Source organism: Podarcis pityusensis, assembly GCF_964106645.2.
Source record: "Podarcis pityusensis genome assembly, chromosome: 7".
NCBI lineage: Eukaryota > Metazoa > Chordata > Lepidosauria > Squamata > Lacertidae > Podarcis > Podarcis pityusensis.
Window position 1 is genome coordinate 80,199,630 of NC_138031.1, and position 19,325 is coordinate 80,218,954.

General features: G+C 43.7%; 2 protein-coding genes across 2 annotated transcripts in view; both read left to right on the forward strand.

Moving 5' to 3' along the window:
- The window catches only part of GALNT12 (polypeptide N-acetylgalactosaminyltransferase 12), a 38,229-nt gene extending 34,665 nt beyond the window's left edge, over positions 1-3,564 (forward strand). Inside the window, exon 10 of the mRNA XM_081014849.1 lies at positions 466-3,564. Coding sequence (XP_080870975.1) covers positions 466-603 — 138 coding nt within the window. The 3' untranslated portion in view covers positions 604-3,564. The remainder of the gene's footprint in view (positions 1-465) is intronic.
- A 10,232-nt stretch (positions 3,565-13,796) lies between these two features.
- Positions 13,797-19,325, forward strand: part of GABBR2 (gamma-aminobutyric acid type B receptor subunit 2) — a 305,881-nt gene continuing 300,352 nt past the window's right edge. Inside the window, exon 1 of the mRNA XM_081014706.1 lies at positions 13,797-15,014. Coding sequence (XP_080870832.1) covers positions 14,694-15,014 — 321 coding nt within the window. The 5' untranslated portion in view covers positions 13,797-14,693. The remainder of the gene's footprint in view (positions 15,015-19,325) is intronic.

Sequence of the window (19,325 nt, forward strand, 5' to 3'; positions counted from 1 at the left end):
CATCCATGACAGATGACCATCCAACTTCTACTTAAAAACCTCCAAGGAAAGAGAGTGCACTACCTCTCATGGGAGTCTGTTCCTAATGTTTATAAACAGCATTTAAGTATGAAATAGTTTTGCCAGAACTCATGTTAAAGTTAATTTCTACACTGATCAGCAAAGGCTGCCTTCGGAGGGTTTCAAGAAAAAGAGTTCTCCTTAATTACCATTGTCTTGACAGAGAGTCAGTTGCTTACTAAGAGTGACTGAAGTTTCTAAATAATCTTCAGATTCTGAATCTGCACACAAAAAATATTGACAGAATCCCACGCCTCTTTGCTTTTCTGTTAGCCTTCCTTCTTTCAGTTAGACTAATAAAAAGCTAAAAAGCGATGTTGATAAGTGCATTATCAGCTGGACTCTCAAATATTATTATACTGTCTTTACTGTAAAGTATAAAGTGTTCTGTACCATCTTTTGTAGGATGGAACGTTACTCCATGTGCAGACCCAGAAGTGCTTACAAGCAGAATCTAATGCTTATGATGGCAATTCAGCACCTTTATTACGGCCGTGTTCCAATTCAGAATACCAGAAGTGGTTTTTCGAAGAAAGGAGCTGATGTGGGACTCCACTATTTTGTGCAAGAAAATAATTGAAATGGAAGAAAGAAAACCTTTATTTTTTTTATGCAGAAGGGCTGCACTTTTCCTTTTCTACTTTCCTGGAATACTAGCAGGCATTGTAATGTATATATTAAATTGGTACAGATTTTCCTACAAAAGAAATCCGTACCTTACTTGGCAGCTATATGACTTCTCCAAAAGTGTCCTAATCCCACCCCTGCCCCTGCCAAAAGGCCATGTATTTATATAAACCTGTTAGGTATGGTAATGAAATGCAAACGATTGCACTAACATTTGACAACGTAAATATTTATTTTTTTAGCAAGAGTTTCTGCAGTTGTGCCTCTCTAAGAGATATTAAAATGGGCCAAATTTTGCTGTGAAATGTGTGATTACAGGAGATTTCAAGTAGATTTATTTTCTGTGTACACCTGACATCTTAGGACTGAGTAGCAAACATGGTGGCCTTCAGTTGATGTTGGATCTAGCTCCCATCAGCGTCAGCCTGAATGGCCAATAGTCATGGATGATGGGTGTTGTAGTCCAACAGTATCTGGAGGCTACTCTGTTGGCTATCCCTGCTTTAGGGCTAGTACATTTGCTCAGATACTGGAGAACCATACAGATAGTACATACTGGAAATTCAACCATAGGCAATCATAATATAAAATATCAAACAATCATGCTGTGTCATGGCATACTAGGTTAAAATTACTAATCATTTAGTGATTGAAATTAACCTTTTAAAGCACCCATCGTAAGCTTTATTTCGGCAAAAAATGGTGAAGTAGATGTACTGGGGGCCTATTTCTGGCATACAGAAAAATTAGTGAAGGGGAAAAGAATTTGCAGGAGCAGATTTACTAAGGGGGAAACTATGTGTTGCACTGCAGCCATGTGTCACAAAGCGCTGACAGCCCCATCTATGTGGCAAAGCACATTCAGGTGGGGGCAGTTTGCATCAGTTGAGGAGAGGTGAGCAGTTAACCCTTTTCTTGCCGGGCGCTGTTCCTCTGAAGCTTCCCCTTCCAATGTGCTTTTAGTATTCAGAACCTGCATTTATCTCACAAATAGGTCTGGAGCCCTCTAGGTACAAAGGCAGCTGCAGGGGTGGGATGTTCCAGGAGGAGAGTTGCTGCAAAGGGAAGGGTTAAGCCTCTCATTTCCTCCTGGCCTTTTTCTAATGCAGATCTCCACCTCTGGAAGGTGCTTTGCAATGGAGAAGGAGACGTTGGGTTTGTTTCATATGTTTGTGACGTAATGGGTAGTTTGCCCCTGCTAATTAAGGCAACCAAGGATAGCATTCAGTTTTAAAGCTTTTAAAATAACTTGAAACTTTTTCTATACTTCGTACGTTCAAGTTATACTCAGAATAGTCCCATGCAAATCAGTGAACCTAAGTAAGTGAAATATTGCTATTAATGGGTTTGCTTTGAGTATGATTTAGTTGAATATCACCCAGAGTCTTGGGTTTTAAAGAACCAACAAAACTACCTCAGACCACAAATTTTGAACTGGGATTTAATCTTATGGTACTTTTAAATGTGAGGATTTTCCTTTTGAAAAACATGATAGGAAATGTCCCCATGCTCTGCTAGCACATAGCAGCCAACTTCAATAAAGCATATATTGCATTATACCAGAGGGTACCAGTTTACTAACATAAAGTTAAGTACCAGATTAGGCAATTGATACTATGTTAACACTAAATTTCAGTAGCCAGCTTTCATCACTGGTTCTCCACTATGGAGAGGCAAAACTAACTGTAGTGGTTGGCACTTCAACACAAAGGGATTTTTCTGCCTTGAGCCATTCATGTACCAAATTTTTGGCTGCTCTACTTAGGGCATAACCAATCTTCAAGCCATACAGTGCCAAAGTCCCACTTGACCTGATAACTCCACTTATCTGTGTGACAGAAAAGATGAGGTGTGATATCGGTGTGAGGAATCCTGCACAGCTTCTATACTTTCTTTCCCCCCCTAGATAGTTCCTACACTTCTGTTTGTGTGCTTAAACAGAAGATGGGGATACTTTTCTTGCCGCTTCCTCACTTGAAATATTTCTCAACAGAGTAAATGAAACTTACTTTGAGAGAGTGTGAGTGTGGAGGATTGTAGCTTAATCAGAAACAATTCTTAGTCAGTGTTGAATCACCAGTCTTGGAATTTTTCAGGCAACAACAATTGATACATTGCCAGTTTTCACAGATCAAGCTTCATCATCTCATACCTCTTTGGACTTCAGTTGAGGTTCATCAACTTCTTCAGTGTCTCATGAAGGATAGCCCAAAGCAACACCTGCCTGGATTGTCTGTTATTTCACCGGGTATACACTATGCTTCCTGGGAAATATGCTTCAGGAGTACCATTTTCCACCATTAACACCACCCCTGGTGTTTGCTGGGTATATCAGAGAAGAAGACGACAAATATATGGGAAGCAGGATAAAATGAAAGCATAGGGAAGTTGGCATCTGAAGCAATGCTGCAAACTTGGGGTGAAGCAGTAGCATCCAGATTCACTGATGGTATTTTTCTTGCAGCGTCAAAATTGCATGATTTTTGTCACTTTTCAAAGTGGTCTATAATTCTGATCCATATCAGACACTGTTGACATGCATCATGTGCTATGAAATTACATAGTTCTTGGAGGCTGCTTCTTCCTAAGTGCCTTAAAAATTAAGCAGTCTTATTCTGTTGCATATATTGGGAGGTTTCTTCACCTTATACTTTGATTCGTGTTATCACATGGCTGTTGAAACTGTTTAAAAGTATGATAAATGTTGTTTAGTAACTTTATAATGATAGTGAGACTGTTTTATAATGGTTAGATATCCAACTTTTTCTAGGAATGTGAGCATAGGTGGGAGGTTTGTCTAAGACTGTATAAAGTTCTGTGTTCAATTAATGTAGCGAGTACAAAAGCCAATAAACTATTTGTTGATTTGTCCTTCAACTCTTCCTTTTAACCTTTTTTTTTAATCTCCTAAAGGCCTTATCTGCCAGAAGCAGGCGAGTAAAACAAGAAATACGTTGACTGCCAGTTTCCTTTTTCTGAAAGTATAGTCTTTTCTAAAAGACTATACTTTGAAGATTCTTTTGAATCTAATACTGACATTAATTGCACTACCTCGCAGAATACCTGTTTTTTTTTTAATTCTACAACATTTGCATTTAGATAACTGCTGGATTTTGACCCATGAAATCTAAGGAGTCTTTAAGACAGACATGAGAGGTCATTGCAGTGCGAAGGGTAAATAGGCACTTCTGATGCCATTTAAAATGTTTTAGTCATAGGGTAAGAGTTTTGTTACGAATATACACACACTAAAAAAACCCTGGAATGTCAGTATTGGTAATACAGGAATAGAAACAACTGAACATTATTTCCTGATTGTATATTTTCCACTTAGCTACTTAAAGCAGAGATTAGACAGGTAGCTACTAGAAACAGAGCCTTTTCTGTAGTTGCACCTTAATTGCGGAACTTCATTGCTGTCATTGCTTTGCCCAGCAAAGTCTGTCCTATTTTTTTTATTATTTTGGACCTTTTTAAAAAATGATGCTCTTGCATGTTTGTGTGCATTCTTTATGCTTTTGACTTTCTGCTATTTTTATTATTTTGATAATTTGCTCACTCCCCTGGAACCCAGTAATCTCATAAAGGCATTTTTTACAAAATACATTATAAAAACACCTGCTATGATGGTAGGTCAGATACATATGGGGGAATGCTTGCAACCTGCAGAGACCCCTTGCAGGTTGTAGTGTTTCTTTTGTGTGCCCAGATAACCTTGATGGTGTAGCCCAGGCAATTCAATCTCAATGGTAGTAGAAATGACTCTGCTGCGACAGTCATTTTGTCCCCTAAGTGCAGCACTTTATTTTTCCTCACATACGATTAAGTGGCAGAAAGTAAAAGAGTGCACTCATATGCCATAAGAGTTGCAGCTAAATTTATTGGATTACTCCATTATCTGGGACAGATAGGAGCTTTTGCATCTTTTTAACTTAAGTTATTTTCATCGTTTTGACCCATGCTATTTAAAGTGAACCACTGAGAACCAAACCAGCTCATCTGCTTAGCCTTACACATTTTATCCTCATTCTGTGTATTTTTATTGGTGAAATGCTGGAACATATCATATCAATATTTATAGAGTGTACATCATCTCTTTTGGGGTCTGACAGATTTCAGGATGATTGCCCTCCCCAATATTAATATATGTATGCCACTTTTCAACATTGTATCTTTGTCATTTGATGGCTTTGTATGTTAGATTATCTCTAGGTGTAACATTGCACCCTTATATTATTTTTGTTTGTTTGTTTATCTTAACCTTCTATACTGCCTTTCACCTGAGAATCACAGGGCAGTTTACAATATGTTGTTGTTGTTCAGTCGTTTAGTCGTGTCCGACTCTTCGTGACCCCATGGACCAGAGCACGCCAGGCACTACTGTCTTCCACTGCCTCTGGCAGTTTGGTCAAACTCATGCTGGTAGCTTCAAGAACACTATCCAACCATCTCTTCCTCTGTCGTCCCCTTCTCCTTGTGCCCTCAATCTTTCCCAACATCAGGGTCTTTTCCAGGGAGCCTTCTCTTCTCATGAGGTGGTCAAAGTATCCTCAGCTTCAGGATCTGTCCTTCCAGTGAGCACTCAAGGCTGATTTCCTTAAGAATGGAGAGGTTTGATCTTCTTGCAGTCCATGGGACACTCAAGAGTCTCCTCCAGCACCATAATTCAAAAGCATCAATTCTTCAGCAATCAGCCTTCTTTATGGTCCAGCTATCACTTCCATACATCACTACTGGGAAAACCATAGCTTTTACCATACGGACCTTTGTTGGCAGTTTACAATATAAAAACACAAAAATACATACGATAGTATCAAATAAAAACAATATGCCCACATTTACAAGGCCATAGATTGTTTAATTAGCCAAAGGCCTGGGGAATGTTTTTGCCCGGCACCTAAAGATATGTAATGAAGGCACCAGGCAAGCCTTCCTTGGGAGAGCATTCCACAAGCAGGGAGCCACCAAAGAAAAGGCCTGTTCTTGTGGTGCCACCCTCTGGACCTCTTTTGGAGCAGGCACACAAAGGGCCTCGGTGTAGTCAACTCTTTAGTAACTAATAACCAAGACATTCCTTGGATGACTGCCAACTGAAGACAACCTATGTACATTGTGGCCTCAGAAGTAAGCATAATGTCACACACTTCATCGGGAGAAGGGTAATTAGGCTGAAACAGAGCAGCATTCATTGCTCCAGTATCCCAAGTCAGAAACATTGAAACTACTAGTCCAGCAAGGCAGTATTGTTGTTACCTGAAACACAAGCAGTTACCTATGGGTTGTCTGAGTAACACTGCTTGGGAAGAAGTTCTCTGGAGAGTTCTTGGTGGAAAACCAGAGATTTCAGAAGCCCTGCAAAGCTGAGCCATAAGGCTATAAAAACCACAGGTATGGAGAACTGTAGAGGTGAAAATAGCTAGCTCTAAAGCATTCACCATACAATATCTGTTACAAATGTCTGCTTGGTGTAGTTGCAACAAGCAGGTGCATCTCTCCATCCTCTGGGAACATAAGGAGGCTAGCATTTATCAAGGCACCTGCTCCCTAGCAGCAGACTTTGCCAGAGCTTCTCAATGCCAGTGCTTTTAATACAGAGCAACAGGCCATGGAGCTGGGGAAATTCACCAGCTGGAGAATAATAGTTTGGTCCCAGAAAAATACATCCGTATCTGAAAAGCACATATGAGAAAGACCACAAGTTTGTAATGCTGAGATTGCCATGAAAGGGTTCACATATCAGTAGCTTGGTCATGTGTAAATTGTGTATTTTAAGTTGTGTTTCCACATAATTTTGTGTCTCGAAGGTTCAAATAAACAGCAAGACTGTTTCTGTAGTGTGAGTACTGCAGGAATGACAGCCCTGTGGCCCTCCAGATGTTTTTCGACTCCATCATCCCCGACCATTCTCCCTGCTAGTTGGTGTTGATAGGGCTTGACAGATTTCCTGTCCCTGGACTAGTGGTGTTGAGGAAACCCAATGCCACCCAGTATGGGCAAAGCACACGTAGTGGCCAACTGTTGGGTTGTGGGGCAGAAAACCAGGTGAAGGGGGAATGGAATTAAGTATTCAAGAGGGCAGTGGAAATGAATACAGTACCCACTTGCAAATACAAATAGCAAACTCAGTTCTTTGAGAGCCAATCCTTATGCAGCCAAAACAGTACCACCAATGCACAAGAGAGAGGTATCTGTAGGCTTGGGGAACCCTTAAGGTTTGTAGAAGTACACATTTATTTAGATCCCTCCCTAACCGCCCAAAGATAGAAAAAACCTGAAAAAATCCAATGGAGACTGAGCATGCTCATTGGCCATGGAATGATGTCCATTGAGGTGAGGCATGGAATAGAATAGAGTGTCATGGAAGACAGGATGGCCAGCTGACTAGAACATTCTTAATTGGAGCATCCTACGCTGTAATGTTTTGTCGCAGTTCACACTTCTTTATTTTGAATATTTGTAGGCAGCTTTTCCAGTGGAGTATCCATTTGAAGTATAGCATGTATGCTCACTGACTCAAAAGTTTGGCGCCTCATTTAAGGATGGGGGAAACCCACACTTTTTTATAAGTTGAAAAATTGTTACAGGAAAGTGTGAATGTGTATTGTGTGTGTGTGTTGTAACCTCACAAGAGTCGGGCAGTCAGCACCTTGCATGGCTGGCTTTCGTTGCGAAAATGAAGGTCAAGTCCAAAGAGAAGACAGTCTGTCTTCCACTTTGTAATATGGTGAGCACATTTACCAGAAGGCTCATTACCTTAGTTATACATGTCTGATTTATCTCTATGTGATAAATGTTCTTTTGATCAAGACACAGTTGTGGCCCATTACTTGAGGCTGCAGTCATCTAATAGTGAATATCTAAGTTATCTCTGGGGGGAAATTGGCACAACTCCAAGAGCAATTCAAAACACTGTTCCTATATGTTTACATAAATTATATATGTTTGTATGCATATGTGTAACTTCCTTAAAAACTCAGATAACCTAAAGTCACTGGTATCCTGTTCCCAAATATATTTATTTGGAAGTTCCTGTTGTTTTAATTGAAAGATTCCATTAATAATATAGGATCTGTTGCACTTCTAGTAACCTTTATATTATAGCCTTACAGATTCATTGAGTGAATGATGAAGTGACAAGAATTTTATTTCTGTGCAAACTGTAAGAGATGGATAGGCCGTGATTCAAATTTCATGCCCTCTTTTCCTTTGCCGATTTAAAATAAATGTGATGAGGTTTCAGCCAATTCCCTTGAGCAGACTTCTCTGTAATTTGATAAAACACTCCAGCAGAATATAGTCAGAGAGCTAACATTTTGTAGAGTTATCTGAAATGAAATCTTTGCACATTTGATTTGGCATTAACAACTTGCTAAAGAACAATGCTTGGGGGGTCGGTCTCTGTGTGTCCCTGCATGTGTTTTGCTGATGCAGTGGAGAATAAATTCTGATGGATTTATGTTCAATAAGGCTGGTTTCATAATGAAATATCTAACTTTAAAATATATATTTTCAAAAACAATATTTTTTAAATGTTGAAATTGTATGAATAAAAAAGAAGAAGACTGGTTTCTTTACATTTTTTTCTTAGCATATGGCATAGAAATATGGTCAGTGGCACCTGCAAACACTTTTGCAAGGCAGTTTATACAGTCATACCTTGGGTTGAAGTAGCTTCGGGATGAATATTTTCGGGTTGAGCTCTGCGGCAACCCGGAAGTAACGGAGCGCGTTACTTCCGAGTTTCACCGCTCGCGCATGTGCAGACACTCAAAATGACGTCACGAGCATGTCTTACGTTTACTTCAGGATGTGAACGGGGCTCCGGAACAGATCCCGTTCGTATCCAGAGGTACCACTATACTCCTGACTATCAGCTGATTGCCGGGCCTTCGGAGCACAGTGCAAACATTAACAATCTGCAAATGTCAACAATCAGCTCATTGTTGGTGCTTGCAAAGAGGCCTGCGCAACTGACAATCAACCAGCCACCAATGCACAGCCCAAGAATCAGGTGGGATTGGCTCCACTAAGGAGTTTACCATTGGTGTGGAGGAAATGGTTTGGATTCAAACTGCTTTTTCTGTAGAGGCAGAAGTGCTCCTAAAAATGGATAATTCTTCAGAGAAAGCTTCCCATGCATTTCCTCTAAGGATTTAAATCCAAGCTGCTTCATTTGGGAAGAAGAAAACACTCAGTTTCCCCCTGCGCAGAGTCTTGCAGCTGATTGAAGGTTATAGGGAGCTCCTTTGAAAGTGTGCTTTCAGCACCAGCCACCTGACTGGTGCTGAAATAATGTCTTCAGTGTGGGTTGCTGCAACTCCCAATCAGCTGGTCAGTGGTTACAGTTATCTTCTTTGAACTTTGAGAGGCATCATTCACTGCATTATGACAGCTGCTGATTGACAGCTGGTTGATCCAATTGGGATATAAAGATCTGGCCTTCTGACCATATCCAATTCCCCACTCCCATAATATAATATGGGTTTCTCCTTGATATTAACAGGTGAGGAGGTCCAAAGCACAAATACCATATGCTGTTCACTCCATATTCACGAGGAGTCAAACTCTCAGTGTGACAAGACCTGTGTTTTGGACCTCCTCACCGATTAATATCAAGCAAGATCAAAGTGTTTGAGTAGGCACAGTAGGGAGGGATATTGTATGATTGCAATGTAAGCCACCTTGAAAATTGACTGAAAGCAGCATGTAAATCTAAACAAAAAGGACCTGGACACGCATTCCTGAAGCAAAGGACAACAGCTATAAATTATTTTGCTGGCATCTTGATACTACTGTCTTAATCTCAGAGACCTACAGAATAACCTGATTCTGCTTCCCTCTGTTACTTACCCCTCTTTTCTTTTTGCTTCCCACCAATTCAGCAGAATTGGTGAAGTCATGACAGATCTGGTTCTCTCCTGTTAAAAGCCCACAATCAATATGCAGACCACAGCCACCTACACTTCTTCCTCATTCCCTTCCTTCTTGTTATGTCCACTTGTGCAATTATTACATTCAGCACCACTTAATTTCCTGGCTAAATATTCTGGTTGCTTTCTGGTGTTTTGCCATGTGTTCATGAGCACAATGTCTCTATCCTTCTCCCCCCTTGCTTTTTATCTCCTTTTACTGTTCCACTGCTGCCCCAAGACCAGATATTTTCATTAAAATATTATTTACTAATATTTCTTGAATGCTTTTTAAAATTAATTCTCATTACTTATCTTCAGCACCCTTCTTGGTCCCAGTGTATGGGCATTTCCCAAACTGTCAACAGAATGATGACATAGTACTGCAACAAGAATGCATCCATTCTATCGTGTTGAAGATGTCCGGAAATGAAGCAAAAATAATGAGTCAGCATACATTCACATAGTGGTACTACTATAAATAAAGGATGAGGCCTATTAGTTATGACCCAATAGTAAAGTCTTATTGCTGGGGATAATGCCAGATTAAGGAGTAGCTATGTTCTGCCATATAGAGCCTGAACAAGGAATGTTTCCACAAAATAATCAAACTTAGACAATGTAGCATCCTTTTCAACTTTATAAGGACACAGTTCTATAAGGATTTACTTCTTGTGCTTAAACATGCTTCTGGTGAAGTGAACTCTAGCCCATGAAAACTTATGCCATAACAAATGTTTTGGTGTTTTAAGCTTTTCGTTCTTTTTAATTGTTAGGATTTTAACCCCCTCTTTCACATTCTTCCTAGCTAAAACCGAACCCTTCCTTATCTCTTGTTAATACTAATAAAAGCAGAAAATACTCCCTTTATTTTCATTTCAAACTCTTTTGGTATAGTTGAACTGACAGTCCTATTCTACCTTCAATCATTTTTAATTTATCAACACCCATTAGAACTTAACTCATAAGAAATCCAAATAGAAACAAAATGGTTTTTCTACAAATTAACTCTGCCACATTAATTTACCAATCAATTTATACTTTTTATATTAAAAAAAACCCGAGTTCTTGACGCATTCTGTTTTTCACAGAGCTATATTTTATGGCATTAATTATATTTTTCTGTCCTTTCTAATTTGAATTCCATATTAGAACGAAGTCTGATGTCAAGGCAGTTGTAGTACAACTGACATAGTTTACAACTCTTTGGTCTACCTTTTTACCTTCTGCCATGTTCTATTAACATTTTCCCCCTGCAGGTTTGCTTTGTCTGGTTGCATACGTCGTAGGGAGAAAATGAAATTAAATCTTTTAAAAATATCAAATTGTAAACAAGCCAGGCTGTTTGTGAAATATATTGTCTTTATCAAAAACGGTGCATTCAGTCAGCTTGAAAAGTGGAAAACAGTAGACCTGTAAGATAATGGGATCTAGGCAATCTTTAATTTCGTGCACAGATGTGTGAATTAGTGTATGCAGGAATGTTTTCATAATTTTTTTTTTACGTAGGACATATGTTAAGTGGAAGGGTCTTGAGGGCAACAGAACTGGCTGTGGAACTAGCAGTGTTACAGATACTCATTCTGTAAGAATGAGTAAGAATTTGTAAGAAACATATTTATTTATTAAATACTTAAGGAGTGCCTTGCTGGATCAGATCAACAATAGTATCAGTACAGCATTCTGTTTGCAAAGAGATGCCATTGCAGAAGACAGACAATGGAGTGGCCATTGCTTTTACAGATGTTGCTTGTGAACTTCCAGAGATACCTATTTGGCCACTGTTGCAAACAGCATGCTCGACTTAAGTCAGACTTTGATCTGATCCAGGAAGACAATTCTCTTTGCTTTTTGCCATGGTAGATAGGAAGAATGAAGCAGTCATGTACAGAGGAAATGCCTCCTGCATTATTTTCTATGGACATGTATCCATTTAGCTATCACGACTTGATTTGCCACCTGTTTTTGCTATTCCCCCACTCCAACTCCCTAGATGCTCTCTGAATTTCTCTTAGAAGCAAAAACAAACAGTGGCAATTGCCACATGCTATGGCACTGAATGAGGGACGCGGGTGGCGCTGTGGGTTAAACCACAGAGCCTAGGGCTTGCTGATCAGAAGGTCGGCGGTTCGAATCCCCGTGATGGGGTGAGCTCCCATTGCTCGATCCCTGCTCCTGCCAACTTAGCAGTTCAAAAGCACGTCAAAGTGCAAGTAGATAAATAGGTACTGCTCCGACAGGAAGGTAAATGGCGTTTCCGTGAGCTGCTCTGGTTCGCCAGAACTATGTCATGCTGGTCACATGACCCGGAAGCTGTCTGTGGACAAACGCTGGCTCCCTCAGCCTATAGAGCGAAATTAGCGCGCAACCCCGGAGTCGTCTGCGACTCGATGTAACAGTCAGGGGTACCTTTACCTTTGGCACGGAATTCCACAGACTAATTATTTATTGTCTCCAAGTAATGTGCATAGAGCTCTACACAGAACTTACAGGCCAGATCGGTTTTGCAGAGTGGTTTGCGTCTTCCTGGTACATTGTTGGTTGGAGACCAATCAGTGTTTTTGAGGTGGGGACGTACAACTCCTGTGTGAATAGAGGGGCTAAAGTGTGCACAAGCCCCTTCTCAACGTGGCAAAATGTCACCAGTGACCAGGGTATGTTCACATCACTGCCTTAGTAAAGTAAAGCCTGGTAAAAAGCAGACTGAGAGGAGATATGATAGCCATCTTCAAATATCTACCAGGCTGCCACATGGAGGATGAAGCTTGTTTTCTCCTGCTCTGGAGGGTAGCACTTTAACCCATGGCTTCAAGTTGCAAGAAAACCTCAGAAAGAACTTTCTGATGGTAAGAAACATTCAACAGTGGGATGGATTCCCTCGGAAGGTGGTGGACTCTCCTTCCTTGGAGGTTTTTAAGCAGCGGTTGGGTGGCCATCTCTCATGTATTATTTAGTTGAGATTCCTGTATTGTAAGAGGTTGGACTAGATGACCCTCGGGGTCATTTCCAACTCTGCAATTCTATGATTGCAGCGAAGTTGCTGCTTTTTCCTGGTGCATTTCACAGCTCTCCTTCTCTTCCAGGCAGCTGTTCACGTCAGCACGGCTTCATCATTGTCATATTTGCTTCTGTTTGCGAATGGTTTAAGGGCTCCAGCTGGTGGGAAGCTGGTTTGAGAAACAGTGCTTCAAACTGTGGAATCTTAATAGCAAAGTACAGGATTCATTAGCATTTTGGGTATAATGCATTGAATTATAAAACCCAGCACTGGGAAGGCAGAAAGGGCCCAGTAAATGGGGACTTACGACCCAACAACCTGAGATCAGCCCACCAGCTTGTATCTGGCGGCTTTTCAGAGGCTACAAAAAAACCTTCTAGTTTTGCTTCCGAAAAGAAGAGCTGACTGGCTCTCCTCAGTACACAGATGGTGTGCAGTGATGCTGTGCTTGGTGTAGGCAAAGACACATTGCCAAGGACACTTGACATGTGGGAGGGACATTGGTTCGGAGGCTGAGAGCACATGCCTGGCATGGAAAATTGGTTTCAGGCTCAGTCCCGGCTATCTTTCATTCATTTAAGTCTCTCAGGTGACAGAACTTGCGGAGGTGCTGCCGCCCAAACCAGAATAAATCCAAACAAGCTCCCCAAGTATGTGTGGCGCCTTGCCAGGGCTTGATTTGCCTCCTGTTTTTGCTACTTTCCTCAGATGCGGGAAGAGAGAGAGAGAGAGAGAGCAGGAAAGGAGGGAGGTGCTGCCAGGCCTCAAAACATGGCTTTGGCTTAGCAAGCCATGCCTTGCGAGGCCTGAAGGAGACCGTTGGGGGCTAGGCCATGAGACTAGGAACAAGACATGGGAATAAATGAGAGTAAGACACGTTCACCTCTGCATGTTTAGAGGAAGTTAATGAAAAAAAGTGCATTGTTCCCGAGGGAAACGAAAGAATAGGTGGTGGAACTCTGAAGCCAGTGCACCAGCCAAACGCCTCAAGTCTTTCCCAAGCGCCCCTCGGTTGGTGCCCAGCCAACCTTTTAACTTTGAAAAACAAAAACAAAGAAATGATAATAATAACAACAACAATAATAATCCGTGCGTCACGTGTGTGTGAAAGAGGCAAGAGAGGGGCACCTGAGCACGCCCCCGCCTCGAGGAAAGGGGCAGAGGCCGCTGCGCCCCCCGCCTCGCGCCAAGCCGTCCCTTTCCCGCCTTCCCCAGCGGCCCTCTTTCCTCTCCCACCCGCCCCAGCCCGCCTTCCAATGGGCTGCTGGACGTGCCCAAACCCTGCATCTCCTCCTGCGTCTCGCGTTGGTGTGCGTCGTCTCCTCAGCAGAAGAGCCGCCGTCCCCAGCGGCAGCCGACCAGCCCTCTCCCGCCGCCGCTGCCGGGGAGGAAGGCAGGGCAGGAGCCGGGCGAGCGAGCGAGCGAAGAAGCCCAGTAGCGGGAGCCGAGAGGTGGCAGAAGGATTTGGGCGGGCGCACGGAGGGGCTCTCGCCTCCTGCATCTATCCAGCCGCCGCCGCCGCCGCCGCCGTTTCCCCCCTTTTGGCCGGTTTGTGCGCGCCACTCTGCGCGCGCTGTGTGGCGCGGCGTGGTGTCTGCTTGCAGCGGCGGCGGCGGCGGCGGCAACGGAGAAGCACGGCAGCGGCGGGAGGGCTCCGGGGGAATGCGGCACTAGCGTCCCCAGCCTTGTGGAAGAGCCGAGAACCCCCCTCCCGCCCCAATTGTTTTCCCCTCAGCCCTCGCCGCGTTTACGCGTCGCCTCCGGAACCTGCACGGGAGCAGGGAGGCAAGCGCGCGCCCTCGCCCAGCCTGGCTGCGGCTGAGTGAGGGGCTGAGGAGGCGCCCTCGCCCGCCGCTTTTGGACTTGGGGGTGGGGTGGGTGGGAAACGGGGGTGGCGGGCAGCGGCTCCGTCGCTGCTGCTGCTGCTGCTGCTTAGTGGTTCCATTTGGCCGCCCCGAGGAAGGAGCCGGCGCCATTGCCAGGAGGATTAGAGCCGGGGGGGCCGCAGCGTGCGCGCCCCTTCCTCCCTGCCGGGGCCATTGCCTGGCAGAGGGCAGCGGGCGCCCTCGTGCTTGTGCCCCCCTGACCTCTCCCGCAGGATGCCTGCCTTGCCCCGGCGGCCCAGCGCGGCCACCACCTCTGCCTTGCTCCTGCTGCTGCTGCTGCTCCTGCAGCCGCCGCCGCCGCTGGTCTCCTCGGCTTGGTCGCGAAGCAACTCCCGGGCGCCGGCGGGGTCGCTGCCCAACGCCGCCGCCACGACCCCCATCGCCATCATGGGCTTGATGCCGCTCAGCGACTCGGTGGAGAAGGGCAGGATCGGCCGGGGGGTGCTGCCGGCCATGCAACTGGCCATGGAGCAGATCCTCAACGAGTCCTTGCTCGACCCTTACTCGCTGGACCTGCGCTACTACGACACCGAGGTGAGTGGGGCGGGAGGGGGCTCTCTCGGCGTGGCCAGCGCCGGGCACCTTTCGGTGGGGGGGGGGGAGGGCGACACAGTCCTGTTGCCTTTACCCCGGATGGATGGGGCAGAAGGTGGGACCTGCCGCTGCCAGAGCCTTGGATGCCGACCTGCAGCCAGCTGTTTGGCATGGGATGGCAGGATGAGTGCTTCCAAGGGGAGGCCACCCGTTTAGATGGAGTCACTCGAGTTCCTGTTTGGGTTGCTCCTTGGTGCCTTAAATACATACATAATTTAGATGCTATGCTGCAAGAAGCAGCGCCTGGCCTTGGGCAGAAGCTGTGCGAGTCCGAAAGGGAAAGAGGAAATCCTGTTGGAAGGGACTTCCAAAGGGAATCACTCCGATCCGTGATTGTGTACCTCTCCAGAGCCCTTTCCCCCGCTGCCAGTCTGCAGCAGCAGCAGAGGCTGGCCTTGGATGGAAACGATGCGAGGCGGAAAAAAGGCATTTCGAAGAGACTCCAGCTGTTTGGAACGGAATCACTTCGGATCTGATTCGCGCTGCCCCCACCCCTTTTGACATGCTCAGTGGCCTGGCTTCCACCACGCCACCAGAGGCTGGTGTTTAGCGAATTTGCAGCTGGTTTCCCGCAGGCAGCTGCTTCCTGGCCCAGCAGCCTGGACTCAAACCTGCAGCCCTTGGCGTGCCGAGAAAGCGCCGCCGGATATTTGAGCAACAGATGCGCGTCAGGGATTTGTGGTTGGCGAGCTGCGAGCAGGCGCCTGGCCACCCGCATAGCTGAGCTTGAGCTGAGCTGCAGCGTTTGCGTACTTGGAGCGCCACTTGATGCTCTCCGTGAACTCCTGAAGGGCGAGCGGGAGGCCAGTCGGATTTCTAGCGCTTAGCGGGGAAGGGGAAGGCAGGCAGCAGAGGGATGCGGCGGGTGGGGTGGCTTGCCCTCCCCCCTTTAGCGATTCGAGGGGGCAAAGAGAGGAGGATGCCGGCGGCTCCGTCTTTCAGGAGCAGCTGTTGTGATCCGTGGACACGCTGCCCCCTTCGGAGCGTCCTCTCCTTTGCGCTCCTCTTGGCGCACTCTCCTCTCTTGTCTCAGTTCGCGCTAGCTGGTTGGCAGGTACGGTGGCACACAAGACACAGAGGGGCTTGTTGGGAAACGGGGAAAGGATCGAGAAGAAAAGTGCGCGAGGATTTAGCTGGCATTCTTTCTTCAGTCGGTTGTGCAAAACCAATCAGCCAGTGCTCAGAAAGAGTTAATTTTGCAGTTCCCCCCTCGTCGTCGTCGTCGTTTGTCTGCCATGCATAATTCTTCCTGTAAATGCTGGGTAACACATCTTGTGCACTTAGGCTGGGTGGGCCAAGGGCAAGGGACCGTTGCAGAGCGCTCAGCGGAGAATTCCTTAGGCTGTTCAGTTTTCGTTTCCTGATCATTCACACGAAGTTATCGAGGGGCTTTGTTGCGGACACGTTGGAGGCTTATTGTTTTGTGCTTGGATTTTTTGGTCACAATTCAAGCAAACGTGTTTGCGGCAAATAAATGCTGATTCAATGTTGGACCTTTCCTGAAGGTGGCAGCAGTTTCTTATGTAATACTTATGCCTGACGATCACTGCCAAGATAACCCTGCTGTAAAGAGTGACTACTGAGAAGAAAGGTTAACCGTCCTCGTCCAAAATTTGTCTTAAGGTGACACCATGTAGGCTTCTTCCATTTTGCACTTGGTGTTTGGTAGAAATACAAATCAGGAGCAAACGAACATGCTTCGCTGTCATATACTTCATTGCACCTTTTGGTTTTAAAATTACTGGTTTTATTTAAATATTTTCTGCATCGTTCAACATAATGCCCTTTCCACATTTGCTTAGAAAGGAAATCAAGGGACAGTAGCATTTAAAATAACCATCTTATGTGGAATTTATGTGTTGAGCAAGGGTACAGCTGTGGTCATAGCAAGACTGTAGAAAACTGAAGGCAGGGTGATTATGATACTTATTTTTGTACAAATATAAATATTTGTCTATAAATTATCACCTTTGGTGTGAATTATTTGAATGAATGGCTTGAAAATGAGATTGTAATGGTAACAAGTAGGCAGGCAGTGCTTATTTCTTCATACGTCAGATGAAGAAAAGTCAAATTTACTTGAAAAGCATTTGGGATTTTGAAAACATTCATTACAATCTAAAATTCAAATAAGGAGGAATCTGTTTCTATAAGGTTACATTTGCAAGCATATATGAGAAGATATAGGTTGCAATCCTAGACCTGCTTGCCTGGTAGTAAATCCAATTGAACTTAATAGTGCTTACTTTTGAGTGTCATGCATAGGTTCCCACTATTAAACAATCTGCAAAATGTGGAGTTTTGGAAAAGTGAGACCCAAGACTGCAGTCCTTGGTTGATAACTGTAGCATCAACTGAGAGTGTGCACGTCAGTCAGTCAGTCAGTCAGTTTTATTGCACATAGCCAAAGGCTGCCGCAATGTACACAGAATTATTTGACAATTAAAAGTAAATATACTGAATTGGTAAAAAAAGGCTTAAAACATTTATATTATTAAAACATTACGTACTCTAAACAAAGCTATAAAAGTACCCCAATGTACAAATAAAAACATTAAACAATAAAATTCATAAGCTAAAATCATCACATGGTCACTAATGTTAAAAACAATATCAATTAATACAATGTGCAATTTATACTCAGAGTTTGGTGACAAAGATAGAGCATAGCCTGAGGTAGATAGATAGGATCAGATAAATTCATCTCCTTTACAGTTAATGGCTACCTTGGCTATATAATTTGCTCTAATTTTCCTGGCAGCAGTTGCAAAAAGTGCTACCCGCCAGGTCACATACTTATCTGTGTCTGCAAGGAGATATAACATCATATCAAGGGGGTTCTGGCCAGGGGACCCTGTCATTATAGGTACCAAAAATCTTTTTCTTGCATCATTATATAACGGACAGTGCAAGATATAATGCATAAGGTCCTCTACTTCAGAACATCCCCTAATGCAAACACGTTCGTTTTTTGGTATGCCTCTATGTCTCCCATCTCTATAAGCAGAGCTTATTGTATTTAGTCGTAGCTCTGTAAAAGCTTTTCGAAGCTGTGCAAAAGTCAATTCATTAAAATAAGATATGTGTTCATTGACCTCTCTAAGTTTAAAATACAATGGGGCGCATGTAGATGTGCACATAGAGTTTAGATCGTTTTTAGTGTGCACGTGTGAATGTACCATCACAGACAGAACACCACAGGCAGAACTTAAATATCTTATTGACATCAACCTCAGATGAGGCTGCCCCTGGAGTGGGTCACACATTCAGATTGCAGTCATTAGTTTAAGATGCATTCATTCATACATTCATAGAATCTAATGAACAGATAATGATTACTGTTGGAATGGAGCTAATTGTGATCTTTGAGAAGTTTAAGTATATATAATCTTTCTGTCATGTTTCAATATTAAGGAAAATGCATTTTTTGTTGTTGATCTCCCATTCCAGTTTTAATTGTGTATACAGGTAGTTATGTGACTAAATGACCCTTGTGTTGCCTTCCAACTCTGCAATTCTGATTCTAGTTGCTGTAGAATGTGGATGGGTTGCACATCTGAATGCGTGTATTGCTAAATGCAATGAGGCGACATCTGCATCTGAATGTATGTCCATGTTCACCCATAAGTTCCCGATCCACTGACAGAGATCCATGCATGGAAGATGCTTCTGTGTGTGGATCTCCTTTTTCCAAGTGGAGCATGAAGATTTAGTAACATCCTTTTTTTAAAAAAAAAGCACCTTTTTTTTGTACTCCAGGGAAGAAATCCTGTAAAATACCAAGGCAGACTTTGATCTTCTGAGTAGTCTCATGCTTGTTAACATACATTTCACTCATTTACTGATGTTAAACAGATATTATTAATAGCAAAAAATGTACAAGTTGAGCTAATGGAAATATGGAAAAGGAAGGAAGCATGTGTTCTAGGCATTAAGCAGGTTTTGCATCTGTGAAGAGATGTAGCTATCTCGTCTTTTTCAGTATTTGCCACATGAATTTTTTACTATAAGAAGCTAGTTATGATGTAGGAAACGGAACTGTATAGTTTCCGAGAGCCATGTCACATGTGACAAGCGCATGAGTGTGAGTCTCTCCACGTATAAATGGCTTACCATGATTGGTGGCCTTGTAGGGGAGCATGCACAATCTTACACCATTGGTCTTCAACTGGTGGGGTGTTAGCGCAAACCAGTGACACCCAGCACTGCAAGTCTCATTTTTTTCTTTTGGTAAAACCTTTTTCTAACATA